This window comes from Misgurnus anguillicaudatus, chromosome 25 (assembly GCF_027580225.2).
Source record: "Misgurnus anguillicaudatus chromosome 25, ASM2758022v2, whole genome shotgun sequence".
Classification (NCBI taxonomy): domain Eukaryota; kingdom Metazoa; phylum Chordata; class Actinopteri; order Cypriniformes; family Cobitidae; genus Misgurnus; species Misgurnus anguillicaudatus.
This window is the reverse complement of record NC_073361.2, coordinates 31,176,479-31,202,954: the sequence shown is the minus strand read 5'-3', so window position 1 is coordinate 31,202,954 and position 26,476 is coordinate 31,176,479. Positions and strand designations below refer to the sequence as shown.

Below are 26,476 nucleotides of genomic sequence, written 5' to 3'. Positions count from 1 at the left end.
AAACACTCTCAGCGCCCTTTTACTCCATTTTATGTGAGCGCAAGTATCGTGACATTTCAAAACAAATATAAAGCTTATAAAACCTCGCGTTTAGTCAGAGATCTCCAGCACGAAATAACAGCGGCACGTCTGTAACTCATCAACGTCGCTAGACTCGCGCTATCGTCCTGTGCCAAACCTTCAGAAGAAACTTCCAGCTGTTGCCTGTTCCTGGGAGTTTGGGAATGAGTCACCTCTTCAGAAAGCGAAATTCCCATTGAGTTGGATTAAAGTTTCAGAAAGATTAAAAACATGTTTGCAGAAAAGGAAAGACTAGAATATTTTTCCTGTTGTTTGGTCGTGTGTTGAGTTCATAGAGATTAAATGTTTTTGCATATTGTCACTTTTGTTTTCCTAGCTCGCTTGATTGTCGCCAATTACCGAAGATGGCGTCTCAAGTCTCTTCAGCGACTTGAACTCATTTTCTTTATTAGCTCAGATTCCGAAATCACTCGCGAGCAAAAACAAAAGCGTTGAAGGAGGACGTGGGATTTCACGACTCTTTCATGTGTGAACGATCGAAGCAACAGGAAACGGCCAATCAATTAAAAACACCTGTGAGCCAAATGCTCTGATATTTCTGCTCACATAAAACAGGGCATGGAATTTTAAATGAGCTGTTATTCTCACTCGATAAAGCATATGTGCGTGTGTGTTAAAACACACAGGTGATGTTGTGTGAAAGCAGTCATTCTGTGGTTTTTGAACACCAACCACGCAGAACACCCTGGCAACCCAATAGCGACGCATTAAAATCTTCCAGATCACCTCGGCAGCCCTGCCAGCATGGTGGCCGCCTTTGCTCAGGCGATTTCTCACGTTTCTTAAGAAAACGTACCAAGCCAGTGTGCGTCTGTGTTAAAGAATGTAGATGTGTGGCATTCGCAGGAATAAGATTAACCATGTGTTTTTGGGTGTAGTTTCGAGCGCCCCGTGATCTTTACCTGTACCTCCGTCGAGCTGACCTTGCCGTCGTACATGAATGAATTCGGAGTTCTGGGTTTTGCTCTAACCTCAGGTTAATAGGTTTGAGTGCTTTCAGCTGTGTTTGGAGAGCTCTTGTAATAGAGGAAGGGTTATGGGGTGTCATTTAGTAAGACCCTTGGAACAACTTTAGATTACTAACCTCGCTCCAGGCACTGAGAAAAGGGCAAGAATATCACAAAAACTTAAAAAAACAACCTTCCATTCCAAATTCTTCGTGCATCAACAAGAACCCAAATCAGGACCCGTGTAGAAACGCCCTCGAACTGTTCGTGTTAAAGGCTGTGTGTGCTTTAATAATTCAATCACTGTTTCTCGTGTGCGCTTGTATGTGCGACTGAGTGTGTGTGTGTGTGTGTGTAGCTCTTTATTTGGGTGTGAATGGATGTACTTTTTGTCACGCGTTTGGAATTTCATTTCGAGAAATGCACACACCCTTATTCTGGAATACAGCTCTTTCTCTCTTTCTCTCTCTTGCACACATCGCCTACAGATGTTTATCAAGCTGAATTTGCTGTAATCTCACCCTGTTGACTTTAGCCCAGAATCCCCCTAAAATTACACCCCCTTCTCATGAGCCCAACACACACACAGAGCGGCAGATGGTGTGTATGCTGCATGGCCTGAGCAGGTTTCATTAACCACAGAATTCCATACAAATTGACCCTATAATAACACACACACACACACACACACACACACACACACACACACACACACAGAAAGAGCGAGAGAAACCCAAACAAACCCAATGAAGAACAAAGCAAGTCATTTTAAATCCTAAATTAAGAAAGATGAAACCTTTTTAAAAACAGATATATGGAGTTATACCTGTGACTAACTTTTTTAAATATACCAGTTAACTATAAAGGGTAGTTCACCAAAAAGCTAAATAATAAAATAATATTTATTTTTCCTGCAGAACACAAATAAAGATATTCTGAAGAATGTTTGTAACCAAGTAGATCTGGGGCACCATTAACTTCTGTTTGATTATTAACATTTTCCCCAAAAATTTCTTCACAGATTATCATTATGTGTTAAAAGAAATGAGTTTTTTTTATAATCTAAATATTATCTTAATGTACATTACTTCATTAACGCCACACACTCAGTGTTAACCAATAGCCATGCAGCTTTGTTACAGGATACTATTGTAGATAATCTCAAACCTTGCCGAAAGGTAATTAAATAATTTTATGCCAGTTAGTAAATCCGGTTTGATTTTTCTGTATTTATCTGCCCTGATTCTCTTTAGCATGGTTATAAAATACAAAAAGTACACTGTACATTTTTAGCTGCCTTAAATTTTGAGATTTAATCAAATTGGCTGTGTTGTAAATTTTTACTCTTCAAATTTGGCTAAGCAATTTTAACTCGTTCGATAAAGACTCAAATTGCTTAACTTAATCTGATAGTCTGATAATCTGAAGTTAAAGTGTACGACTTACACGGTTTAATTCAATTTTAAAATGTAAGGCAGCTAAACGTTATTTTTTACAGTGATGTACTGATGTGTTTTTTACTGTAATGTCTGTTTTCTAACGCTCTTCTGTCTCTTTACAGCGTGTAACTGTAATCTGCACGCACGTCGCTGTCGCTTCAATATGGAGTTGTATAAACTCTCGGGCCGTAAGAGCGGAGGAGTGTGTATGAACTGCAGACACAACACGGCCGGACGACACTGTCATTACTGTAAAGAAGGTTTTTACAGAGATATGAGCAAACCCATCACACATCGCAGAGCCTGCAAAGGTACAAACTTTCATTTTGGTTTATTCATCTTTAAACTACAAAAGGGTTTTGTTGAATTGCATTGGGTGTTTACAAGGCATTCGTATTTAAAATGTACAGCTTGATAGTTAACGATTGAATAGCTCATTTACCATTTCAATTTTATTCTTTATAATGTTTAATGCTCTGTATTCTCCACATAACATCGGCAGAGCGATTATAAATCATCTAAAGTCTAAAGATAAGACACAGCCGTGTGAAACACAATAGGTTTGGTGTGAATTGAGAGGCGTCTATTGAGAAAATGAATATATCGGGTGTCCACCCACCAGCCAAAGCAAACAGGAGAACTCAAGAGAAAATAAAGTCAATTTATAAAGATGTCTTGTGAGAGGAGACAGTGTCAAGCTATAATTAAAGGATTAAATGATGAGCGGAGTTAAAACACCAGAAACTGATAAATCACTACTTAGTAAGAGCAAAAACAATGTGTTCACTAACTGTCAGTGAAAGGTTTAGTATGTATAGTATTTAACAAAGATAAAGTGTGTGTGTGTGTGTGTGTGTGAAGCATTTTATCTTGGATTTTTTAAGGCAAAAATTACTATCATTGTTGAACTGTGTCTCATGGAGATGCGTAGAAATAGCACAAAGTGTGAAACTCTTGCAATACATACACCAAATTCCAATTTGGCATGCATATGATACGCCAGTCTTTCCCATTTACTTAAAACGTTGCATCTTTTTTTGACATTTTATGTATTCTTTCTCAAGTTTTTTTTTAAACCATTGTTGCTTGGGTTTGGGGTTAGAACAACTTTTTGTTACATAAAATGACATCCAAACCCCAATTCTAACCCCAACTCCAAGCGACCATGGCTCAAAAATAGACAAAAAACATGAAAAAACTTTATATATTAAATAACATCCTAAAGCAAATCTCAAATCCCAAACCCAAGCGAAAATGGTTTAAAAAACTTGAGAAACCAATACATAAAATGACAAAAAAAATTCTAAGTGAATGGGAAGACTGGCGTATCAAATTGGAATTTGCCGTAAGTATTGCATGAGTTTTCACACTTCATGCTATTTATACGCATCTACATGAGACTGGGTAGCACTGTTTCTCATAGATATGTTAAGTGATTTGAAGTCTAAATTTAAACTTGAATAACTTCAATAGACTTCAGTGATCCTCAAGATATACTGTAATTATTGGAATATCGCAAACAGGGCTGGCCCAAGCCTTTATAGTCCATGGTGCCCCAAATACAAATTGTCAGTGCTTGATTATTTACACATGTTATAAATATAGCATAAATATTATACATTTCATTAACTATGTTTGGGTTGTAGGAATGGCATAAAAATGGCACACACACACACACTGTGCATTACAAGTGTATTGTGATTGCAAAACATTTGATAACATAATTTCAGTGCTTTTAATTTTATGTGAACTGTCCCTTTAAATTTTGAGCTGAGACCACACAGGGACTTATCATACAAACATTGTAGACATTTGGAAAATCTTATAAAAGAGAAAGTTTTAGAAATAGGCCTGAAGACATGGACAAATAAAGAAAAAAATTCTTATACTTTATTATACTATAAAAAGATTTTTTATTTTAATTGGCTTACCACAACTTATAAACAGACTTTTAAAGCTACACAGTTTATCCATTTAGTGAAGATCGGAGGATGATTTATTGACGTTTTTCACTTTGGCAATGTATTTGATAACCATTACATTTCTTCACATGCACACATTTATTCCTATCCCTATTAAAATGCTGAAAATGGCTGCATAGAATAATGTATTTCATTATAAGAAAAAAACAAATGGTTATATTAAAGACGTGTGTCCATTAGAACAGAATATGTTACCATAACGTTAATACTTAAAACATTAAAATGTTACTAAAAATCACTTTGCGTCTGTCTCTTCTCATTGTCATCCTTCTTCTTTATCCTTTTCTGCGCCTGAATAATAGACTCATTTCATTGTTTGCGGTCCAAAATACATCCAATTCCAGGGAAGGGAAAGGTGGCGGCAGTGGACAAAGCTTGTATATAAGGGCTTTGTTACATATGTAATGTAGGCCATCGTTGTTGCCAGTTTTCCATCGAGGGCCCTAAGCCTCCGCTTGATTTGCGTATAGGGATGGCCGGATCTGATCGCGAATGTGCACACCGCAATACACATTTTGCAATGGTTTACAATAACTGAATGATTTTAATGCATTAAAAGTTGGCCATAGTTTTAGGTCGATGCAGATAGCAGAGAGACTGCTGAGACAAAGAGATCGATGCTTTCTTTTTTCACACTGTAAAAAACGTGATATCAAATCAACATATATTTTTATGTTACTTTAACTTAACATGTTAAGTTATTTTTTACTTCAATTTGCGATTTCAACTTGTTTTTATAAGTTATATAACTCATCACAAGTCAGAACTTAAAATAGTAGGTTAAAATGACTTTCATTACAAAGATGTTTTAACGATGCTGCATTTTTTAATATTGCGCTGTAATAAAATCTTTGCTGCCTTACATTTTTTGGTTTAATTTACTCAGATGTATCTATTATAAGTCATTTTAACTTACTATTTTTTATCTTGACTAGAAATTACTTGTTATAACTTGTAATTAAAATGTAGTTAAGCATGTTATTGCAACTTATCTCTTGTCAAGATAAATAATATTAATCAATAATATTGATTAAATAAAACAATTTAAGGCAGCAGATATTTTTTTTACAGTGGGCAGAAAGAATGCGAAACATGTTTGTTGTAATATAATTAAAAATAATAATAATTTATTATTATTCAAATAAATATTGCATTATGTAGTTATATTGCACCCTAATCCTCAAATCAAATGGCTCATTGAGAAAAGAGTGCTGTTTCTTATAATGAGTGAAATATTTACATTAGATAAATGTGCATGAAGATATGTTGAAGGAGAAACTCGAACCACATGCACAGACCAGAAAAAGCAACATCCTATCAATCACCCAGAACTTATGTAGGAACTTTCACACAAAATAACTTTACAAACAAAATAATTTATTTTAAAGGTGCTGTAAAATGTCAAACTGTATTTATGTAGGCATAGATGAATAATAAGAGTTGTGTACATGGTAATGAATTATCATGAGCCTCAAGCACAATTTTTTCCTTCTTCTTATGTAAACCTTGTGCATGCAAAAGACAGACCTCATCATAACATAATACCAACTGTCATGTTACAGTCAACATGATCACCCCAACATTAAAATACACATTAAATTAAGTACAATGTTGTTACAATGCTAAAAACAATTAGTTACATGCTAATTAATGTTAGTTAATGCTATATGCTAGCATTTAGATGAAAATAAGTTCCTGATGTTACAGTTACGTTTTGCAGGTCTATACTGAAATAAACACAAACTTACCACTCAGAAACGTCCAGTAACAATCTCCAAACAACTGATTATTCCTCGAAATTTGTCTCTTCATCTGATACAGACTCAAACATACACTGAAAAAAACAACTTGTAAAATTTACTTAAAAAAATCCTCGTAACAATTTGCACAAACTTTTTTTTAAGTAAAATTTACTGCTTTTTTATAAGTAAAACTTACCTACTAAAATCAAATAAAATTTACTTAAAATTGCATGATAAAACATATGTTAAATAATTAATTAAATGTTACTTAATTATTTTATTTAGAAGTTAGATTTATTTTAATCGTTTAGGTAAAGTCTATTAGGTTTTTTTGAAAACTGAAGCATTGCTGTCCTAATAATATTAAATAAATCGTATTTTCTGTTTGTTATTTTCTTTAACATATTCCTATTGACTTAGTTATTTTTAGTGTTATAAATGGCATTATAACACAAAATTCATGACGGACAAGTCGTCAGTCATTGAATAATCTTGATTTGGAACAGAAACGCACACAAACTGTGTTTCTGACATGCATTATCAGCACTGTGGAGAGAATTACAATACAATGTTCTGAACAGGGTTCATGTAAAGAAACACTGATCACCTGAACGGTGACTTCACAAAATTATTATTTACAACAAAACAACATCAATAATATAAGAGCTTAAACCTTTATGACATTTTGCTAACAAATATTTAAAGTTCTTATCAGCTTAAAAAATATAAATATTCAGGCGCAAAGAATTGTGGGTATTCCTTACAACATGTGCAAATAAATGTAAGTAAATTTTACTTAGATTTTTTAGTTTAATGGATTTAATATTTTTTAAGTAAAATGAACTAAGATTTTTTACTTGAATCTGCTAAAATTTTGATTAAAATGTACTTAATTATTTTAGGACTATGTGCAGTGACTATAAAACAGTTAAATAATACAAGAAAATATCTAATAAGACTTACTATTCCCACACAGTTCATTTTTTACATGAATTATTTGTGTATTTATCATCATTTTACTTAGGAAAATCTAGTTCTCAATAAATGTTAATATTATTATGTAGAAATTATGAGAGTTAATCTAATAAATATTACTACACCAAAAAGTTAGTTTTTTCAGTGTAAGATCTGTTTACACACACAGAGAGCTACTGAAGGAGCTGCTTTGAGAAACAGCCAATCAGAGCAGAGCTCAACATTATTATTCATGACTCTTTCAAATAAGGTAATAATAGACCATTTCATTATAAATGCAAATCTTAGGGTTTAAAATGGACATGTAAAACTGACTCTGGATCATTTTTGCACTTAATTAAAGCCACAAACCTTCTGTGTAGATATCAGAGAAGAATTTAACAAATGATTACAATGCATCCTTTAAAATCTCTTAATGTAAAAATGCATAAAAGTTTGTGGGAGGGTTATAAAATATCATTAGGGATTTGTGAGCACCTGTCAGTCAAGAGCTCTTTTGTCGTGCTGTCTGTGTTAAGTTGATAACGTTCACATTGAGCGCTCATACCTCCAACCAGCATTGAAACGAAAAGCCACCTGAGAATTCCACAAATTCCACACACGCGCACACACACACACACACACACACACACACACACACACACACACACACACACACACACACACACGAAGCGAAGTCATAGCTATTCAAACTCTTTCAGCTCTCACCTGCGAATGCCACAGCTGGTGGACTCTTATCTTTTATCCGTGTGTGTCTGTGTGTATTCACTTTCAAAGGGTCTTGACACCACAGAGGAAACACGTGGACATGCATCAGTGCACATACACATGTAGACACACGCTCTCAACACATTCAAGACTACAGTAAAACACACAACACACCGATCTTACACTACAAAGATCTCGTCTGAAATCAAACTGCATGAGCTTCATATGAAAGTGTTGTGAATGAAAAGCGTGTCATAACCAGCTATCACAGTTATTTATCATGGTTTACCTTTAAATCTAAACATACGTAGACAACCTTCTGTACCAAATCATCATTGTGATGTTCTGCGTTTTAATAACATGTCTCTTAAACATTATAATAATGTTCTGCACATAAACTCCGTACATTCATATTGAAATTAGCTTTGAGATTTAGTTCAAATGTATTTCTTGTTTATAAATGTTTACTTACATAAAGGTATTTTATAGTCCATTTAAGTCGCACAGTTATATTTTTAGATATATTTCATACCGTTAATATGTATAAAATGTATTTATCATTAGTAATATGTGTTGCTAAGGACTTCATTTGAAAGGCGATTTCTTTTTTCCAGGTTTTCAAATAGTTGTATCTCAGCCAATTATTGTCCTATCCTAACAAACCATACATCAATGGAAAGCTTATTTATTCATTATTAATCGATGTATAAAACATTGACCCTCATTTTGTGGTCCATGGTAATTAAAATTGTGAAACTGGTATTGAAGAAATGTTTAGTATTATAAGAATTTGCATGCATGCATTGATCTTTTCCTATTTTCCATTCGCTCTGTTTGTTGTTGTGTGACTTTGGTTACCGTGCGTAATTCCTGTACCAGAGCACATCATTTAATATATTATCATTGAGCCGTGATGTTCTTGTAAAAGAGATTAAACCTTCAGTGTTTGTGTGTGAGTCGGTAAAGGAAGTGTGTGTAACAGATTGAGTGTTATGGCAACATTTACTGGACCAGACGGGGACTTGAGACCAATAATGGTAATGTTGTGTGTCCGAGCCAAGGGTCAGGCTTTGACTGGTTTAAATGGTCCAGTTAACCTCTTCTGGTAAATCCCAAAGCAAAAAATCATTTTTTTGAAACAAATAGTGTAGTAGATGTTTTACCAGTGCCTCATTTCTGGGTACATTGAATGCTCGTGAACAGAGATGCAGAATGCAGTCGAGTATCAACTTGTGTGTCGGCCGAGCAGCTGCTATTGACATGAAGGCTCATGGTTGGCTGTCACCAAGTATTACAGAGTTGATCATCTCTTTCTTTCTGTATCTCTCTTTCTCTCTAGCATGTGACTGCCATCCGGTGGGAGCTGCAGGTAAAACGTGTAACCAGACAACAGGTCAGTGTCCGTGTAAAGACGGGGTAACCGGCATTACCTGCAACCGCTGTGCAAAAGGCTATCAGCAGAGTCGATCGCCCGTCGCCCCGTGCATTAGTGAGTGACACAAACACACACTGTAAAAAAATCTCTTTGCACTTACATTGTTAGGATTTATGAGTTATTTCAACTATATTGACAAGTGATGAGTTGCTGTAACTTAATAAATCAAGTTACTGCAACTCATCACTAGTCAATACAGTTAAAATCACTTGTAAATCAAAGTTACTTAGAGAGATCTTGAAGACATCAGAGAAGACGTTTGCTGAAGTGAAGATCGGATTGGTTTTTTATAGCGTGCATGAAAAAAATGTTGAACGAGACGTGCAAATGTGCAAATAGAGTGTGAAATCTGATTCATGTTTCATTACTAACCCACAGTAAAGTATTAACAGTGTGAAACTTGGAGCGAGGAAACCCAGGATTATATGTTAATCCAGGATTTCAAATGATCCCGGGTTACTCACGATGGAAGAAGTCAATGATGTGCTATATTTATAAATCATTTTCAGGACGCCTCCAGAGGGAAGTTTTATTAAATTATGCTCACTTCTGAGAACAATTTTGACCTCAAAATACAGCTGTGTGTCTGTTTTGTATAAACACCAGTATTACACTTAATATGTTTTGTTTGAGTTTGAGATTGTTTTATTTTTTTATAGTTTATTTAGAGAATGGAGATGCATGCTTTAAAAGTTTGAGAACCACTGCTTCACCCCATAATGAAAATGTTATTATTTAATGATTACTCCACTTTCATAAAAAATCAGATAATTTACTCACCCCCATGTCATCCAAGATGTTGATGTCTGTCTTTGTTCATTCGAGAAGAAATTACGTTTTTGAGAAAAACATTTGAGGATTTTTTCCATATAGTGAAAATTTTTGGACCTCAACAGTTTAACGTTTCAGCGTGACCTAACGTATTACGTAATCGCGTCGAAAGGTAACGCATGACATGTGCGAAACAAGAGGACCATTCAGGCTTTTTGTATCTGTAATGATATTAATTAATGTCTTTAAAAATGGTCCACAAGTGTGCGTTTCACGTATGTAACGCGTGACCTTTCGTCACACAGCTAAATGACTGTGAAAGTGAGGATTGTTTCACTAGATTAGACCCTTATGTCTAAGTTAGAGCCCTTTGAAGCTTCATTGAAACCATAAACGGTCCACTATATGGAGAAGATCCTGGAATGTTTTCCTTAAAGAACTTAGTTTCTTCTTGACTGAACAAGGAGAAACATGGACATGTTGGATGGCATGGGGATGGGTGAATTATCGGGAATTTTTTATGAAAGTGGAGTAATCCTTTAATTACTCGCCCTAACGCTATTCAACACTAGTAAGACCTTCGTTCATCTTCGAAAAACAAATGAAGATTTTTTTAAAGAAATCTGAGAGCTTTCTGAGCCTCTATAGACAGCAACTCAAAACTTTCATGGCCCTAAAAGCTAATAAAGACATGGTTAAAATAGTCCATGTAGATTACAGCCGTTCAATAATCTTTTAATAAAGTAACAGAAATACTTTATGCTCATACAGTCATTTTCTGGTGTATTAATAAAAGCAATGCATGCATGCATTTAAACTGGCATCATGCATCAGCCATAGACATATATATATATATACATAGATGCCTCATTCTACCGATTCATAGATGTGGATTCACTCTTGTATTTAAATGTGACTTTGCAGTATGTATTATATATTTAAAGGGGACATTTCACAAGACTTTTTTAAGGTGTCAAATAAATCTTTGGTGTCCCCAGAGTACATACGTGAAGTTTTAGCTCAAAATACCCCACAGATAATTTATTATAACATGTTAAATTTGCCACTTTGTAGGTGTGAGCAAAAATGTGCCATTTTTGTGTGTGTCCTTTAAAATGCAAATAAGCTGTACTACGTGGTTGGATAGTGCAGATTAAAGGTCTGTATTATTATGATCCCCATATGACATCACAAGGGGAGCCAATGCTTGCAGAGAATGGTTTACCAAAAAAAGTTACTGGGTTGATCTTGTTTCAATTTTTTTCGGTTAATAGAAGCACTGGAGACCAAATTATAGCATTTAAACAGGGAAAAAGTCAGATTTTCTTGAAATGTCCCCTTTAAACATCTGAACGGTTGTTTCTTTCAGAAGTCCCTGTTATAAAGCCAACAACTGCCATCAGCACTACAGAAGAACCTGCTGGTTAGTGCAAACACACACACGCAAACACACACACACATTTCTGTTTTACTCATGACAAAGACAAATGACAAACTGTCCTCCCCTTTATAGCTTCATTAGAGAATAAAACAGTGAAGACAAAAAACTGACCGTTTTTTACTGTTTCTGTTTCTAAAGTCTTTCCTGAATGCGTCTGTCTGTGTGTGTGTGTGTATCAAGAATTAACACTTTACACACCGTGTCGTCTGATGCCTTGAAACACACACACAAGTGTTTTTACATCTGTGTCTTCTGTGTTGTCAGATTGTGATTCATACTGCAAACCACTAAAGGGAAATCTCAAGATCAACATGAAGAAATACTGCAAAAAGGATTATGGTAGGGTTTGAAATTATGTTACATTCTTTGTCATTTATGAAAGAATAATTTTCTGTGATTCAAATCATATCTACCTTCTCTGAATTTGTATATAGCCGTCCAGGTCAGCGTGTTGGACATGGAGACGGTCGGCGACTGGGCCAAATTTACCGTCAGCCTGGCTTCTGTGTACAAGAGCCGCGGCGAGCCGCTGAAGAGAGGCGATAACGTGCTTTGGGTTCATATGAAAGATCTGGCCTGCAAATGTCCACGCATACACATGGGAAAGAGATTCCTCATCCTGGGCACTGCCGAGGGCGCCGCAAGCCCCGAACGCCCGGGACTGCTGGCGGATAAAAACAGTCTGGTCATTCAATGGAGGGACATTTGGACTCGACGACTGCGCAAGTTCCAGCGCAAGGAGAAGAAAGGCAAGTGCAGCAAAGCATGATGGGATTGCAGGGAACTCTATAACATTGACCACTGTCCTGTGTACGCGGGAGACTGCGGCGATCCGTGCGAAACCGAACTCCTGAGCATCGTCTGTCTGTCCGTACCCTGTGTGTTATTTGATGTATCGTCCTGTTGGTCAGCCTTCTAAAGGGACCGATAAAAAGACTGTTTATAATCACAGACCACTGAATCGCACGGTTTATATGAGCTGAGCAAAGACCCACAAACTCTCCATTAACTCTTAAACACACAATTTAAGTATGAAATGCGTCCTCCTCACGTTATGGAGCGATTGTGCCTGCATCTGGTTTTATTCTTCCCTCTCGCTTTTTTTAAGATCTGAAACCGGTGCTTACCGCATGATGCTCGGTCCAATTGTGAAAACCTCAAAATCTTCATTGTTGTCTTTATCATCACTGTTCAGATCCGGATCATTTCACATGCTGGATGAGGGATTTATTAGGTGTTTTCATTGTTGTGTGCCGTCTCGTGTGTGGACTTTATGACTGAAAGTGTTTTGAGCCCATACTGTAAACATACAGTAAATATACTGTAAACAAAAAAGCCTGGCTAATGTTTGGCAAGACAATATTGACGGTTCAAATATCGATTCCAACTTTATATTCAACGCTTTCCCTCTGTGTGGCTGTACGGTATGTTACCGTGAGTACATGCGTTCAGTACGGTAATTACTGTAATATGAAGGACTGCATCATTTCCTATGGATGAAACGGATTATAAATCATCAGGCTCTACATCTAAATGAATTTCAATAGAAAGGTTTGTGTGAATATGTGTGACTGATAGACTCAGAATTGTTTTGAATCTGTAACGGTTTTGTTTCCTTCACATGTCAGTGTTTGCTTTTTGTTAGCACTAACTTCAGAATTAACTACTAACATGAGGAGTAGTGTTATATGTTTTTATATTTTTACGAATATCTGTACGGTAGATACTCTACTCTACACAGTCGCATGCACGCACCGACCTCAAAAATGATGCCCACAGTGATGTGACAAATATACAGAAATCATCTTCACACAGTTCCGAATGTAAACTTTTTTAGATGTTAAATGTGTTGTATTTTCTACCATGTCTATTTCCGATCAAGCCACTGTATACATTCAAATCCCAGCATGCCGCACTCACAACGAAATCATGATGTATATTATATTTCTGATTATACACAGTCCTTTAATCTGATTGGACGAGAGAGACCCATGACTGTTTTTTACTCCAAAACTGACCTGTGACTGAATCATGGCCGTGATGATGATACTGTATACGGCAGTGACATGATATGGCTTCAGTAAGGTCCTGTACCCTGTAGTTTCTGTAATTAAATGTAGTATGAGGTCCTAAAGCATTTAATATGAGCTGCGTCCCAATTCGAAGGCAAGGACATGGAACTGAAATGAGAGGATCTAGCCTGCGGATGGTCCATGGTATAGGACACAGCAGAGCATTTCTGACGTTTTAATAAAATAAAAAAAATGAAACAGGAAAATGTTTAATTTTATTTAAGCAAATATGACACATTGATGTAAATTCGTATATGATTATTAATACAAAACATCATTTATAATATTAACCCTTACCTGGTGCTGTCCCGTGAGCGGGTTTACTTTGATATTTTGCATATACAATTTAACCTATCACGAAAACACTATATATCATCGGAAAGGACTAAGAATGTAGTTGTCGTATTTTAAAACTTTTTAGCGGTAATAATAATGCAGTGACAGTAATTTATTAATTTGTGACAGGAGTATGCAGCAAACATTGACACCTAGTGGTCGTTGTTGGTAAAACCACTAAAAGTGTGACACATTTTTTTGATAATTTTATGTATAAAATATATACTTTATTGCGTTATTTTTATTTATTACAATAAATGTAAACTGCTATAACTCAATATTTTCACCTCCAGACACTTCCGTAAAATACTTTAAAAGTGTCTTATTTAAAACAAGACAAAGATTCGGCTTCTAGACCAAAATAAAGGACAGCGTTATAACAATTTGAAGGTATACATCACCTTTTCACCCCCCAACCCTACTGAAAAAGGCTGCCCCAGTTAAGGGGTTAAAACAGGCACGCAATGAATCTTATAGCCGAGGTATCCATTTATCCTTTACGGCTCAAGGAAAGAAGGACACATTTTGAGGGTTAATTTTGAATTTGGTCAGCCTTACTAGCCTTCGGTCGAGCTGCTGTGACGCAAGCTGTCTTGGGATGCAGCCTTCGGAGGATGCATCCTTCAAATTGGGACGCAGCTATAGATTAGAGTAAACTGTGTGAGATGCCGTATCCCACAATGCATTGCTCTCGACTTGATGAACCTGACTGAACTGTAGATTCATCAGACCTGTAGATTATTTTTATATTTGTGCGACTGCTTGTATGGATGTATTTTCGTTTCAAAGTTGTGTGCAAACGTTTCAGCACCCCTGGTCTTATTCCATGTTCTGTTGATCCAGTTTGGCAAAAACATATCGTTGTCATCCCAGCCAAGCAAGCATTACATAAACTTTGAAGAAATCAAACAGGCACTAAAACTCAAAGCGCGCGTTGACGTCTATTCACTTTTTTAGAGAATCAACTCGATATTTCATTTAACCCGGGTGTGTAACATTTACACACAAATGTATATTTACATATTTGTGTATGAATGTATAAATGTGTGTATATTCACATGCATTAGACTGATCATGTCGTGTGTTTATTTTTTTGTGTATATTGACGTGCATTTGTATGAGTGTACATAGGTGAGTAAATATAAAAAAAATGGATCCGCCTGAGAGATATTCATCCACCTATCCGGGAGGGTTTATCTGCTTTTGTTTGCTGTTTCTCTGTTTTACTGCAATGACCACTGAATTAATCAAATATACAAAATAAATTATTAGTTGTTGTATGATTTTGTCTTGTACTTGTTTGATCCATGGATAATAAAACGGACGGAAGTGGGAACCGTATCTCCCCTAGCAACACCATAGCAACCCCTCACATCTCCCTGAGCATCCCTCATTTACATTCACAGAGTGAAACGGTATCCTCGGCATCTCTTAAAAACAACCAAACCAAAGTCCAGTAATAGCGTGAGTCATCGAGAGCTTCCACAAAACCACACGACAGACAGGACAGATTTAATCAGATCAACTCTGAGCGTGTGTGTATTCTTTACAAACCAAAGTGAGTGATTTTTGGTAACTTTCCGACATGGTTTTAAGGTTTGGAGCAGATGTTAAATAATGAAGAGCACATGTACAGTCAGAAAAACACAAACTATAGCCCAAGTCATTTCAAAGCAACTGTGCTGTACAGAAAACAAATAAAGACAGAATACACTTAAATTCCACATTACATTAAAAACAGAAGACAGATGAAGTCAAATGCATTTTTACTGTTATCTAAAACAATAACATTATTTCTATATGACAATGTGACAAGTACAGTAATATTACCCATAATGCCGTGTTTCTCACACTAGCTGTGTGTTTATGTGCTGACGCTAAATGATGACTGGAATTTCAGTCTGTTTTTCATCAAATTGAATTGTATGACTTCATAAGGAATATAGCCATATGGAATAATTTAATGAAATATGGTTGTATTCGTCCCGCTTGGCTCTTCGTAGCCACCAGCCGCTGTATGCTTTCAATGTTTTAATTTTTTTTTTAAATCAAGTCATACACTACAAAAAATGACCTTCTTACTCAATATTTTGTTTTGTTTTCTGTACAAATATCTAAAAAAAATTAAATGAAGATGCTTTTTCTTGAAGAGCAAAATGATCAAAGAAAATAAGTCTAGTTTTTAGACAAAAAAATAATATCAAATGTAAGTGAATTTGTGCTTAAAACAAACAAAAATATCTGTCAATGGGGTGAGAAATTTTTTTTCTTAAACAATTAATTCAAGAAAAAATTTCTTACCCCATTGGCAGATATTTTTGCTTGTTTTAAGCACAAAATCACTTAAATTGTTTGTTTTTTGTCTTATTTTCTTAGGTATTTTGCTCATCAAGAAAAAGCATCTAAATATTTAATATCTATACTAAAAACAAGACAAAAATATTAAGTAAGAAAGTAATTTGTTTTGCGGTGCACACTGCAAAAAAATATTTTCAAGAAAAAAAAATCTTAGTATTTTTGTCTTGTTTTCAGTAAAAATATATATATTTTTAATTAAGATGTTTTTTTTTTTTGATTAGCAAAATGACCCAAGAAAATAAGTCTAAAGTTTGCAGACCAAAAATATTAAATTTAAGTGAGTTTGTGCATAAAACAAGCAAAACAAATCTGCCAATGGTGTAGGCCTAAGCAATTTTTTATTGAATTTATTGTCGATTTTTTTTTGCTTACCCCATTGGCAGAATTTTTTGCTTGTTTTATGCACAAAATCCCTTAAATTTGATATTTTTGCTCTAAAAACTAGACCTATTTTCTTTGGTTGTTTAGCTAATCAAAAAAAGCATCTTAATTTAAGATTTTTTTAGATATTTTTTTTGAAAACAAGACAAAAATACAAATACTTTTTTTAATTGAAAATTATTTTTTTGCAGTAAGCGTTTTGAAATTGAGGGATGAGCTGTTGGTTGCAATTCGCAATGTCACCACTAGACTGCTACAATTTACACACACCAGCTTTGAAAACTTTATTTCATTACATCATCCAGAAACTGAAGACTACAATTCCCATCATTCCACACGCTTTCACAGCATCATCAAACTGATGATGTTGATGTTGTTTAGCGACCTCTACTGGCAAAAATTACATACTGTGCCTTTAAAATGTTGTGAAAAGTGATTGTGATGTTTAAATGTAACAGCTTGTGATGTTTCCCAACACCTGGAGAATGACCATATGACCTTATTCACTTCTTTATTTTAATACAACCTGCCATATGACTGAACCACTAATTCAATCACACAGAGTCATTAAGATGCATGTAGATGTCCTGGAGTGAGACCGAGGACATCTTGCACAATGCATTTATAATGCATTAGTTTCTAACAGTGCTTTGGTGATTTGATGGACACACACGCACACACAGAGGAAAAGCTTAATATTCCTGCTTACATACAGTATATAAACACTAGCACGTTTCTGTTGGGTTGTATACGTTAGACTGACGTTTCCTTATGTTTATATGCGAGCGTGTACAGGGAGTTTGGAGAATTTAGGCGCTATTAGTGTGTTTTCTCAGGTGCGTATGGTGTTGATCTTAGGGAATGACTCTGCTTGGTTTGGCTCAGAGACACAAACACGCGGCTCAGATTTTACACCATCAGACATGATCTGGCAGCAGAAAATAAATTCATCTGACACTTCCTGTTGTTTCAATAAAAAAAACACGGCTTTCTGATGAGTAATTAATGATTAAAAATAGATCTTAAGAAGAAATGACCTACCTAATGTTAAAAACAAATATTTGCTTTTCAAATGCATACATAAAAACGTTACACAAACATTTCCTTCAGGGCATATCAATTTATTTTACGTTGAGCAGACGCTTTTATCCAAAGCGACTTACAAATGATGGCGCATTCAACAGGAGTTTTGTATTGCAGCCTTTATTTCAGTATGCCAAGTTCAGGATCTGCCCCATGAACACAAAGGTTACGGTTTCACATCCAAACGGGGTCGACCCGGGACCCGGAGAGAAACATCCGGTACAATAGTTCTCTGTCAGCATTCTGCCCATCAGCAAGACATTTAACTCCAGGTTACTCCGATGGGACCGAACCTGCAGTTAGTTTACTGTAGGTCATTTAAAATACAAAGCGTCCACTAAAAGGCATTTAAGGTGAAAAAGCTCTTCAAAGTTCTTATCTACATGCACTGTAACATCATCTCAGCAAATTTGTTAGTCTGAGTTTACTGCTGTTTGAAAAGACACACAAGGGTTTACACAATAAAGATGATGGCAGATTATTTAGTATAACTGAGGTTTAGTGATATTAACAAACCTGTAACCACAACGTTTGGCTTCGGTCTGAAACTCTTCTCACATTATTAGTGTCACAGATAAGAATGATACTTTAAACCTCGTTGCTTTTAAATATGTTACATAATGTCTATCCTTTATATACAATTGGACTTTTCACAAAAATCTCACGCAATTAAAGGACTCAGAGCTTTATAGAGATCCAGAGACCAGAATATGCTCCTTTAAAGTGGTCATATGATGTTTTTTTATAAAAAACTGTATTTTGTGTACTTAGTGTAATACAGCACAGTGTGCTCTGATTGGCTAGCTGACCAAGTAGGATTGACCTCCATCTAGTGGTGAAATTGTATTTTGCATTCAAATGAATAGTGCTCTCTAGCGCCTCGCTTTTCCAAATGCGTGTTGCAACTACGGTAGCCGTTATGTAATGGCTGATCTCCTTGTCCGTTTCAGCTGGTTCATGTGTTCTAAATGAAAATGCGTTGTGGAAACGCGTTGGTAGGCTAGAGCTTTTTGTCCCTCTCTACTATTATAGTTTATCAATATGGCAGAACAACATGGAAGCCTTCTTGGACTTACCCGTTCAATGTAAGTAACGAGAAGAAATTCTAAGCTTCAAAAAAAGTCAGATCACTGGCAGAGGTCATTTCACACCAACAAGGACATATTTATGAATAAAGACATTGATTTTGATTAATAAAACACTTAAAACTCTACTTACTGTCCCTTTAAATTACACATTAAATTAATTACAATGTTGTTGCAATGCTAAAAACAAAGTTGTGACTGCTGAGTTAGCATTATATGCTAATTAATGCTATATGCTAATTAATGCTATATGCTAATTATTGTTATATTCTAGTTAATGCTATATGCTAATTAATGTTATATTAATGCTATATGCTAATTAATGTTATATGCTAGTTAATGCTATATGCTAACGTTTGGGCTGAAGTTCTACTATTGACATTAAAGTTACGTTTTGCAAGTCCATACTGAAAAAACACAAACTTACCACTCAGAAACGTCCAGTAACAATCTCCAAACAATTAATTATTCCCAAAATCTGTATCTGCATCTGATACAGACTCAAACATTTTTTACACACAGAGCTACTGAAGGAGCTGCTCTGAGAAACAGCCAATCAGAGCAGAGCTCCACATTATTATTCATGAGCCTTCCAAATAAGGTAATAATAGACCATTTCATTCTAAAGGCAAATCCTAGGGTTGTAAATGGACATGTAAAACTGACTCTGGATCATTCTTCCACATAATAAAGCCACAAACCTTTTATGTAAATATCTTCTGTAATATACAGTAAACATTGACTTGTGCGCTGACAAAAAAAAGTAACCAATGCTGTCAGTGGGCCAGTGTCCTTTAAAAGGTCCTAATATCTACTATTAAGGTACAGGTATGTACATTTGGAACCTCTGGGGTACTAATATGAACTCTTAAGGTACAAATGTGTACTTCTGGAAATAATACCGCTCCAGTGACAGCTAAATTTGTCCCTTTTTTGGATAGTGTGGTAGAGGGTCAATCTCTCTCTCTCTCTCTCTCTCTCTCAAATTACCGTGTTTAAAGTGAAGCTTCATCCTTTATTTCAACAAGAATCAATTAAACCACGACTCAAGGATTAACTAAACACACACAGATACAAACACACACACACACACACACACACACACAAACACATGTGCACACAAACACACAAGCACACACACGCTGAGTGACTACAATCAGAAATTCAGTCTCTCTTTACTAACAGTTATTCTCAGGTTTGTGTCTCATTAGTTGGTGTAGATGGACAGAGCGTGTGCGAGTGATCACCTCAACACATTTACTAACCCACAAGCCTTCAATATAAAACACTGCAGCTGATAGCACATCTATAGTCTGAACGCCACACATGTCGAGCTGTTTCCTGTTTGTTCTGGCTTTACATCAAACAAACACAGTTACAGTATAAAGGTGCTGAAATCTCCAAGTTTGCCAGATGGATTTTATTTTTAACAAGCGATAATTATATATTCTTACAAATATTTCTAAAAGAAATCTTAGAACTTCATTTAATCTTAGAAGGAAAATACAGATCATAAATGTGAAGTTTGTATTTTATTCCTAGCTTATATATATATATATATATTTTGTGTGTGTGTTTGTGTGTGTGTGTGTGTACTTGAGTCTCACTGGATAAAGAAAGTTTTGCAATAAGTGATTAAAACGTTTACAGGTGCTGAATCTTTTACAGTCTCTGTGTGTGTGTGTGTGTGTGTGTGTGTGTGTGTGTGTGTGTGTGTGTGTTCTCAGAGATGCGCTTTGTGTGTGTTACTTTGAAGTGTTGTGTTATGTTAGTGTTTTTTCTTGCGTGTGCTGGCTGCTTCAGTTCTCCCACAGCGTCTGGGATTTAACTTGGCAATTCCTAAACCTTCCATTTCATCTTTTTTTTGAAAGAATTTGTACAGACAAACCCCTGTCACATCACAGCTGGTGTTTGACCAAATGCGTGTGAAAGACAGTTTAGAGGAAGATCCTACGGTCCGATAAGACTTAAATCGAACATTTGGGTCTGCGTTCATAGCACAAGGTTTGGTGTGAGCCAACCGCAGCGGGAAAGCCGTCCGTGTAGTAAGGCCTGGTGATGGTATAACATCAGACTTCAGGGATCCTTTATGTGGCGAACGCTGGAAAACTCATAAAGACATGAGGAAAAATGATTGAAGCTCAGTAAAGAAAAATCTAGAGGTTAAACGCGCTCGTGCTCTTGTAAGAGCGCTGGGCAGATGGTTCATCTTTCAACGTGACAATGACCCATAACATGCCATGAAACTTATGTTCGAGGGGCTCACAATCAAGAGATGAATGTTCCAGAGAGCACATGCAGAAGAACTTAAGTTCTCCTTCAACCTGCCAAGAAGATCGAACGTGCCAAGATTTGAAACACATTGATCTATATCAGACAAACCCAAAGAGACCCGCTGCTCTAAACGCTGCCAGTTTGAAATTTATCTCTGCTTCAGTTTTTATTGATTCTGTAAGCTGTGTGTATTTTTTATTGCATGTTTTGGAGATTTTTGTACTACGTAGTTGCATAATAAATAACATCAGATTTAGGCCCTGCTATACAGCTAGTATCTTTTATATGATACACAAAATTGAAGATCTTAATTGGCTCACAAAATTAAACCACATTAAATGGTATTTAAGACACAATATGTACGATTTTTGTAATAACATATCCAAAAAACACTTGAACAGTGTGATATATTTCACGGAGTTGTCTACTAACATAATCCCACAATAGCTTGTGCCTTGTCTCACTTGTAATTGTCACCCCTTTTAATGACGTCTACTGAAAAATTCAAAAGTTGGATCAATCGGTAACACCCAAAAATTTACAGGGGTCATATTATAAGATTTTTTTAAGATGTAAAATAAGTCTTTGGTGTCCCCAGTGTGTGTATGTAAAGTTTATGCTCAAAATACCCCACAGATCATTTATTATATCATGTTAAAATTGACAATATAGGGTGCGAGCAAAAATGTGCCGTTTTGTGTGTGTCCTTTAAAATGCAAATGAGCTGATTAAAAGGCAAACATCGATCACAATGATGGTGGTTTGTTGAAATTGAAACTCAATTGTGATGTCAATAATTTTTTTTCTCTCTCTCTCTGCACTAAATGGCAGTGCCGTGGTTGGATAATGCCGATTAAGGGGCGGTATTATTATAATTAGAGTCGCTACCTACATCACAAAACAAGCAAAATCTGAATGACCTATTTTTTAAAATGCTTGCAGAGAATGATTTACCAAAACTAAGTTACTGGGTTTTTCTTTTTCACATTTTCTAGGTTGATAGAAGCACTGGGCACCCAATTATAGCACTTAACTCTTTCCCTGCCAGAGTTTTAAAAAAAGTTGCCAGCCACTGTCAGCATTTTTCATGATTTTCACTAAAGTTTAATACAGAAAATTGTCCTTTTAAAACCTTAAAATATATAAACATACAATATCAAATGAAAGGACAGACCCTCTGCTTTCAAAAAAAGTTTCATCCTACCTTTATTAGTTCTCTTTTGAGCATTTGAAAATTTTGAGCAAAAAGCTGAAATAATTACATTTTTTGTGAAGAACTTTTGAATGAGATCAGATGCAGAGCGATGATCAAAACATACACGGACATACAGCTGTTTGTCCTAGAGCCACCTGGTGAATAATAATGGTATTGCGGAAAGCCGGAAATACTCATCATTGCCAGGGAAGCGTTTTCTCTTAATTGACAAGTTAACTCGTCAAAGTCGAGGAAAGAGTTAAACATGGAAAAAGTCAGATTTTTACGCTATGACCCTTTTACGTTTTTTCAACTTAAAATTTCACTTTATTTGAAAATTGTAATTTAAATAAACCAACAACTTTCTCATGAGAATTCATACATTTTTTACGAGTTGGCTAATTCGTATTAATTCATATATCCAATTTTTAAGATTTTCCTTGACCCCTGTGACATTGGGGTTAGGTGCAGGGTTAGGGGTTTGGTTTCTTTGTTGTTTTTTTCATGAGAATTATACGTTTTTGCACGATTAACTTCATATAAACTCATACAAATTAGCCAACTCGTAAAATATGTACGAATTCTCATTAGATCAGACAAAATAAACTTAAATTTTGTAGATGTTACCAATTAAAGTAACCTTTAAAGTTGAACTAGCTTTTCACTTTTTACTATGAATAATAATGTGAAGCAGACGCAGACTAACATGCGAACAGCAGACAAAGAAGATTGTAAAACTTTGAAAAGTGGTCAGCAACATTTTAAATCCATAATTGGTTATGCCAGTTGCAAAAACATGACAAACCTGTAGGTGTGGTTTCCCGGACAGGGTTTAGGTTAAGCCAAGACTAGGCCTTATATTAGGACATTTAAGTCGTTTTTTACAAACATACCTTACAAAAAACAATACTGGCGTGTATCTTTAGACAAAACAATGGCACTGATATATGTTCAGATTTTTTAAGTTTTTAAATGAAGGCAGCTCAAACATGCATTTTAGTCTGGGACTAGGATAAGCCCTGTCCAGGAAACTACCCCATAGTGTCAAAAGACCCAGGGTGAAAGTTAATCCAGGTTTAAAAAGCATATTCACCGTATAGGTTAAGCAAAGTGTAAAAACGAAATACTACACAACATTATACGTATTTAAACTATGCACTTAATGTTAAATGTTAAATTGATTTCTTCTTCTCCGCATCAATGCTGTTTCAGTAGATATAGCATTTAACGTTACATTCACGCAAAGACCGGCATTCTCGCCCAAACAAAGGTCCATCCGTGCGTTCAGAGTTTCCTAGAGATGCAAAGCGGCGTCTCCATGGAGGCGAGGGGGCGGGGCTTCCACAGTGTTATGGGAAAAGTATCTGGACAATCTGAAGGACAGACAGAAGCTATCACGACAAAAGGCTTTAGGAGCGTCAGACAGCTCGTTCAAACTCACAGCGCGTATGTGTGAGGCATTGTCTCCATACACACCATCCATCAAGCGGTCAGGTGGCTCTCTCTCTCTCTCTGTCTCTCATCAGCATTGCGTTCAGCTCTCTTTCTACAGCATGAAATCAATTTTTAGCTCCTCATTTCCTTTGCCAAGAAAAGAGGCAAGTCTGCCAAACACACACACACTGACACACACACACACACACACATTCCTTTAACCTATTCCCATTGGATTTGTTAGGTGGAGTTGTTGTTTTATTCTTGCCTAATTTAAAACAAGATGCATTTTAGTCCATTGATAACGCTTTTGAGTATATCTTTACAAACACACGTACACAAATATATATATACACCGAGTAATGCTCATATGAACACACACTGTCTTCATTGTATGGACCACCCACTATGTGTGTGTGTGTGTTTTGTTGTTTAACTTTTGGGGACGAATTTGTCTCCAAACTATAGGGAACTAAACCTGACAAAACCTCCAGCTGAGGACATTGAAAGGAATGCAAACGGTTTTCTTTTAGTGATGCTGTTAGTCGTCATCGTTCACTTTATATGACATCTATATTTCTTCTCTTCTAGTTTATGTCAAGGTCTTGTCATACGTTCAAAGTCGTGTGGAATATGCACAGTCTCTCTGTGATGTGTTGGTGGAACATTTAGGATTTTTCCAGGAAACCTCTGTGATATTCCATTGGAATGTTTCTGATGTTCTGCTAGAATTGGAAGTTCTGGAGCATGTCAGATGGTTGTCCAAAATTCTTTACGTTATCCCGCTCGTATTTTTCTCATTATTCCGCCCTCGTTCTCTTCGGTGTTGGAGGAAAACAGAAGGAAAGAGGGAAATCAGAAGATGTTGTGACGGAATTTTCATCATCTTCTCTGACTGGTGTCGGAGCGAGCGGTCGAATCCAAAGAAGCTTTGTATTGTTATCATGGCTTGATGAGTGACGCACGCACACACGCGCGCGGTCGGGGCTGCAGGTGCGGGATGGTGGAATGTGTTTGAAATGATGTTCACCTGCAGGGGCCGTGAGAACCTGAGGGACTCAACAGAAACATGAACTCGACGGAGATCAAAGGTCAGAGGTCATCTTCCTGCTCTCATGTGAAATATCCCGTCTTAATATTGGCACACACACACATGACTAGACCATTTCTCATCGGTCAGAGACAGAGATGAACAGGTGCAGTTGCAGTTACAATCTCAGGTTTTAAAGGACTTAACATTTAGGCCAGAAATTTATTTTACGCGCTTGACGGATGCATATTTATACTGAAACACTGCACTGCAACTGACATTTATCTAGAAAATACATGGAATTTAAGACATCTTTAAAAACATTTGGACAAGGCTATGAATCTGAAAATTTGTAATTGTTAACTCCTTCAGAAATTTTATGAAGTCCTAGTTTTTGTGCATGTTCAATAAGATTTTTAAGAATAAGGCCACGCTTCATTTTAAGAATCTGAAGAAAGGTCAAAGATTTATGTTTTTAAAGCCAGTTCTGTTTACGTTTCTGAGAAATTGGTTAAATGAGCATCACAAAAAGTTGTTTGTCTCTGATATACTTTTGATTTTTTCCACAAATTTGATAAAGTATACAAAATTAATTAAACCAAAACATTCAAGTAAAACAAACTTAAAATTATCAGTACATGTTGTGAGGAACACCCATAACTCTTCTCCCCAGAATATTTTGATTATTTAAGATTTATCACAGAATAAAAACTGATAAAAACTCTATATTTGTTTATAAAATGTCATAAACTTTTAAGCTCTTATGTAATTGATGTTGTTTTGTTGTAATGATAATTTTTTGATGTCACTGATGTGAGGTGATCAGTGTTTTCTTATACATGAACCCTGTGCAGCACATTTTATTGTATTGCCCTCCACAGTACTGACAATACATGTCAAAAATTCAGTTTTTGTTTGTGTTTCTGTGGAGAATCAAGTTTATTCAATGATTGACTTATAGTCAGTAATGAATATTGTGTTAAATATCATTTATAACACCAAAAGTAATATAAATGTATTAAAATGAGAAAATCTTCAAACTTAATTAACTAAGTGGAGATGTTGAACAGAGCAATTAATATTACAAATTAAATCAACTTTAAGTAAAATGTACTATTTGTTGTTCAACTTAATAGTTATTTTATAAAACATATCCTCAAAAAAAAATCATAATGTGAAGTAATGATTTTTAGTAAACACTACTAATGCCTAATATTATAACTTTTCTGCTACACACACTAAAGGTTTTATGTTAACACAACTTAACCTGTTTAGTTTCACCCTGTATAAAAATGGTTTAGTGCAACGGGTTTTCACGCATATTCTAGTAATGTTAACAATGTCCAGAATAAGTCTTAAAAATATCCTTAAAAGTCTTTAAAGTTCCTTAAAAGGAATATTTTGGGTTCAATGCATGTTAAGCTCAGTCGGCAGTACTTCATTTGCTGTATTTTGACAAAACTCTTTCTTGAAATATATGATAAGCATTATGCAAGAAACGTTTCATACTGATTGAGCTGTACTTGTATTGAATACAAGTAACATCACAAATCACACTCATAACATTCTCACATTAATTTATTGGAATGTTTTGAGAAGGTCCATCTCATTTGCATATTCTTGCAATATGTATATTCAATTAAATGACTTATTATTTTGTGTTTTTAAGAGTGCATAGTTTTAGTAGTTCTGTCTAGTTTTTACAGT

General features: G+C 35.6%; 2 protein-coding genes across 3 annotated transcripts in view; both read left to right on the top strand.

Annotated features, from left to right (window-relative positions):
• Positions 1 to 15,209, top strand: part of ntn2 (netrin 2) — a 34,420-nt gene extending 19,211 nt beyond the window's left edge. For both annotated transcript variants that reach the window (XM_073864287.1, XM_055181396.2), the window contains 5 exons: positions 2,590 to 2,778; positions 9,214 to 9,363; positions 11,450 to 11,503; positions 11,786 to 11,860; positions 11,956 to 15,209. In XM_073864287.1, coding sequence (XP_073720388.1) covers positions 2,590 to 2,778; positions 9,214 to 9,363; positions 11,450 to 11,503; positions 11,786 to 11,860; positions 11,956 to 12,290 — 803 coding nt within the window. In that variant the 3' untranslated portion in view covers positions 12,291 to 15,209. The remainder of the gene's footprint in view (positions 1 to 2,589; positions 2,779 to 9,213; positions 9,364 to 11,449; positions 11,504 to 11,785; positions 11,861 to 11,955) is intronic.
• The window catches only part of LOC129425815 (immunoglobulin kappa light chain-like), a 688,217-nt gene that overhangs the window by 429,519 nt on the left and 232,222 nt on the right, over positions 1 to 26,476 (top strand). The gene's annotated exons all lie outside the window — the stretch shown is intronic.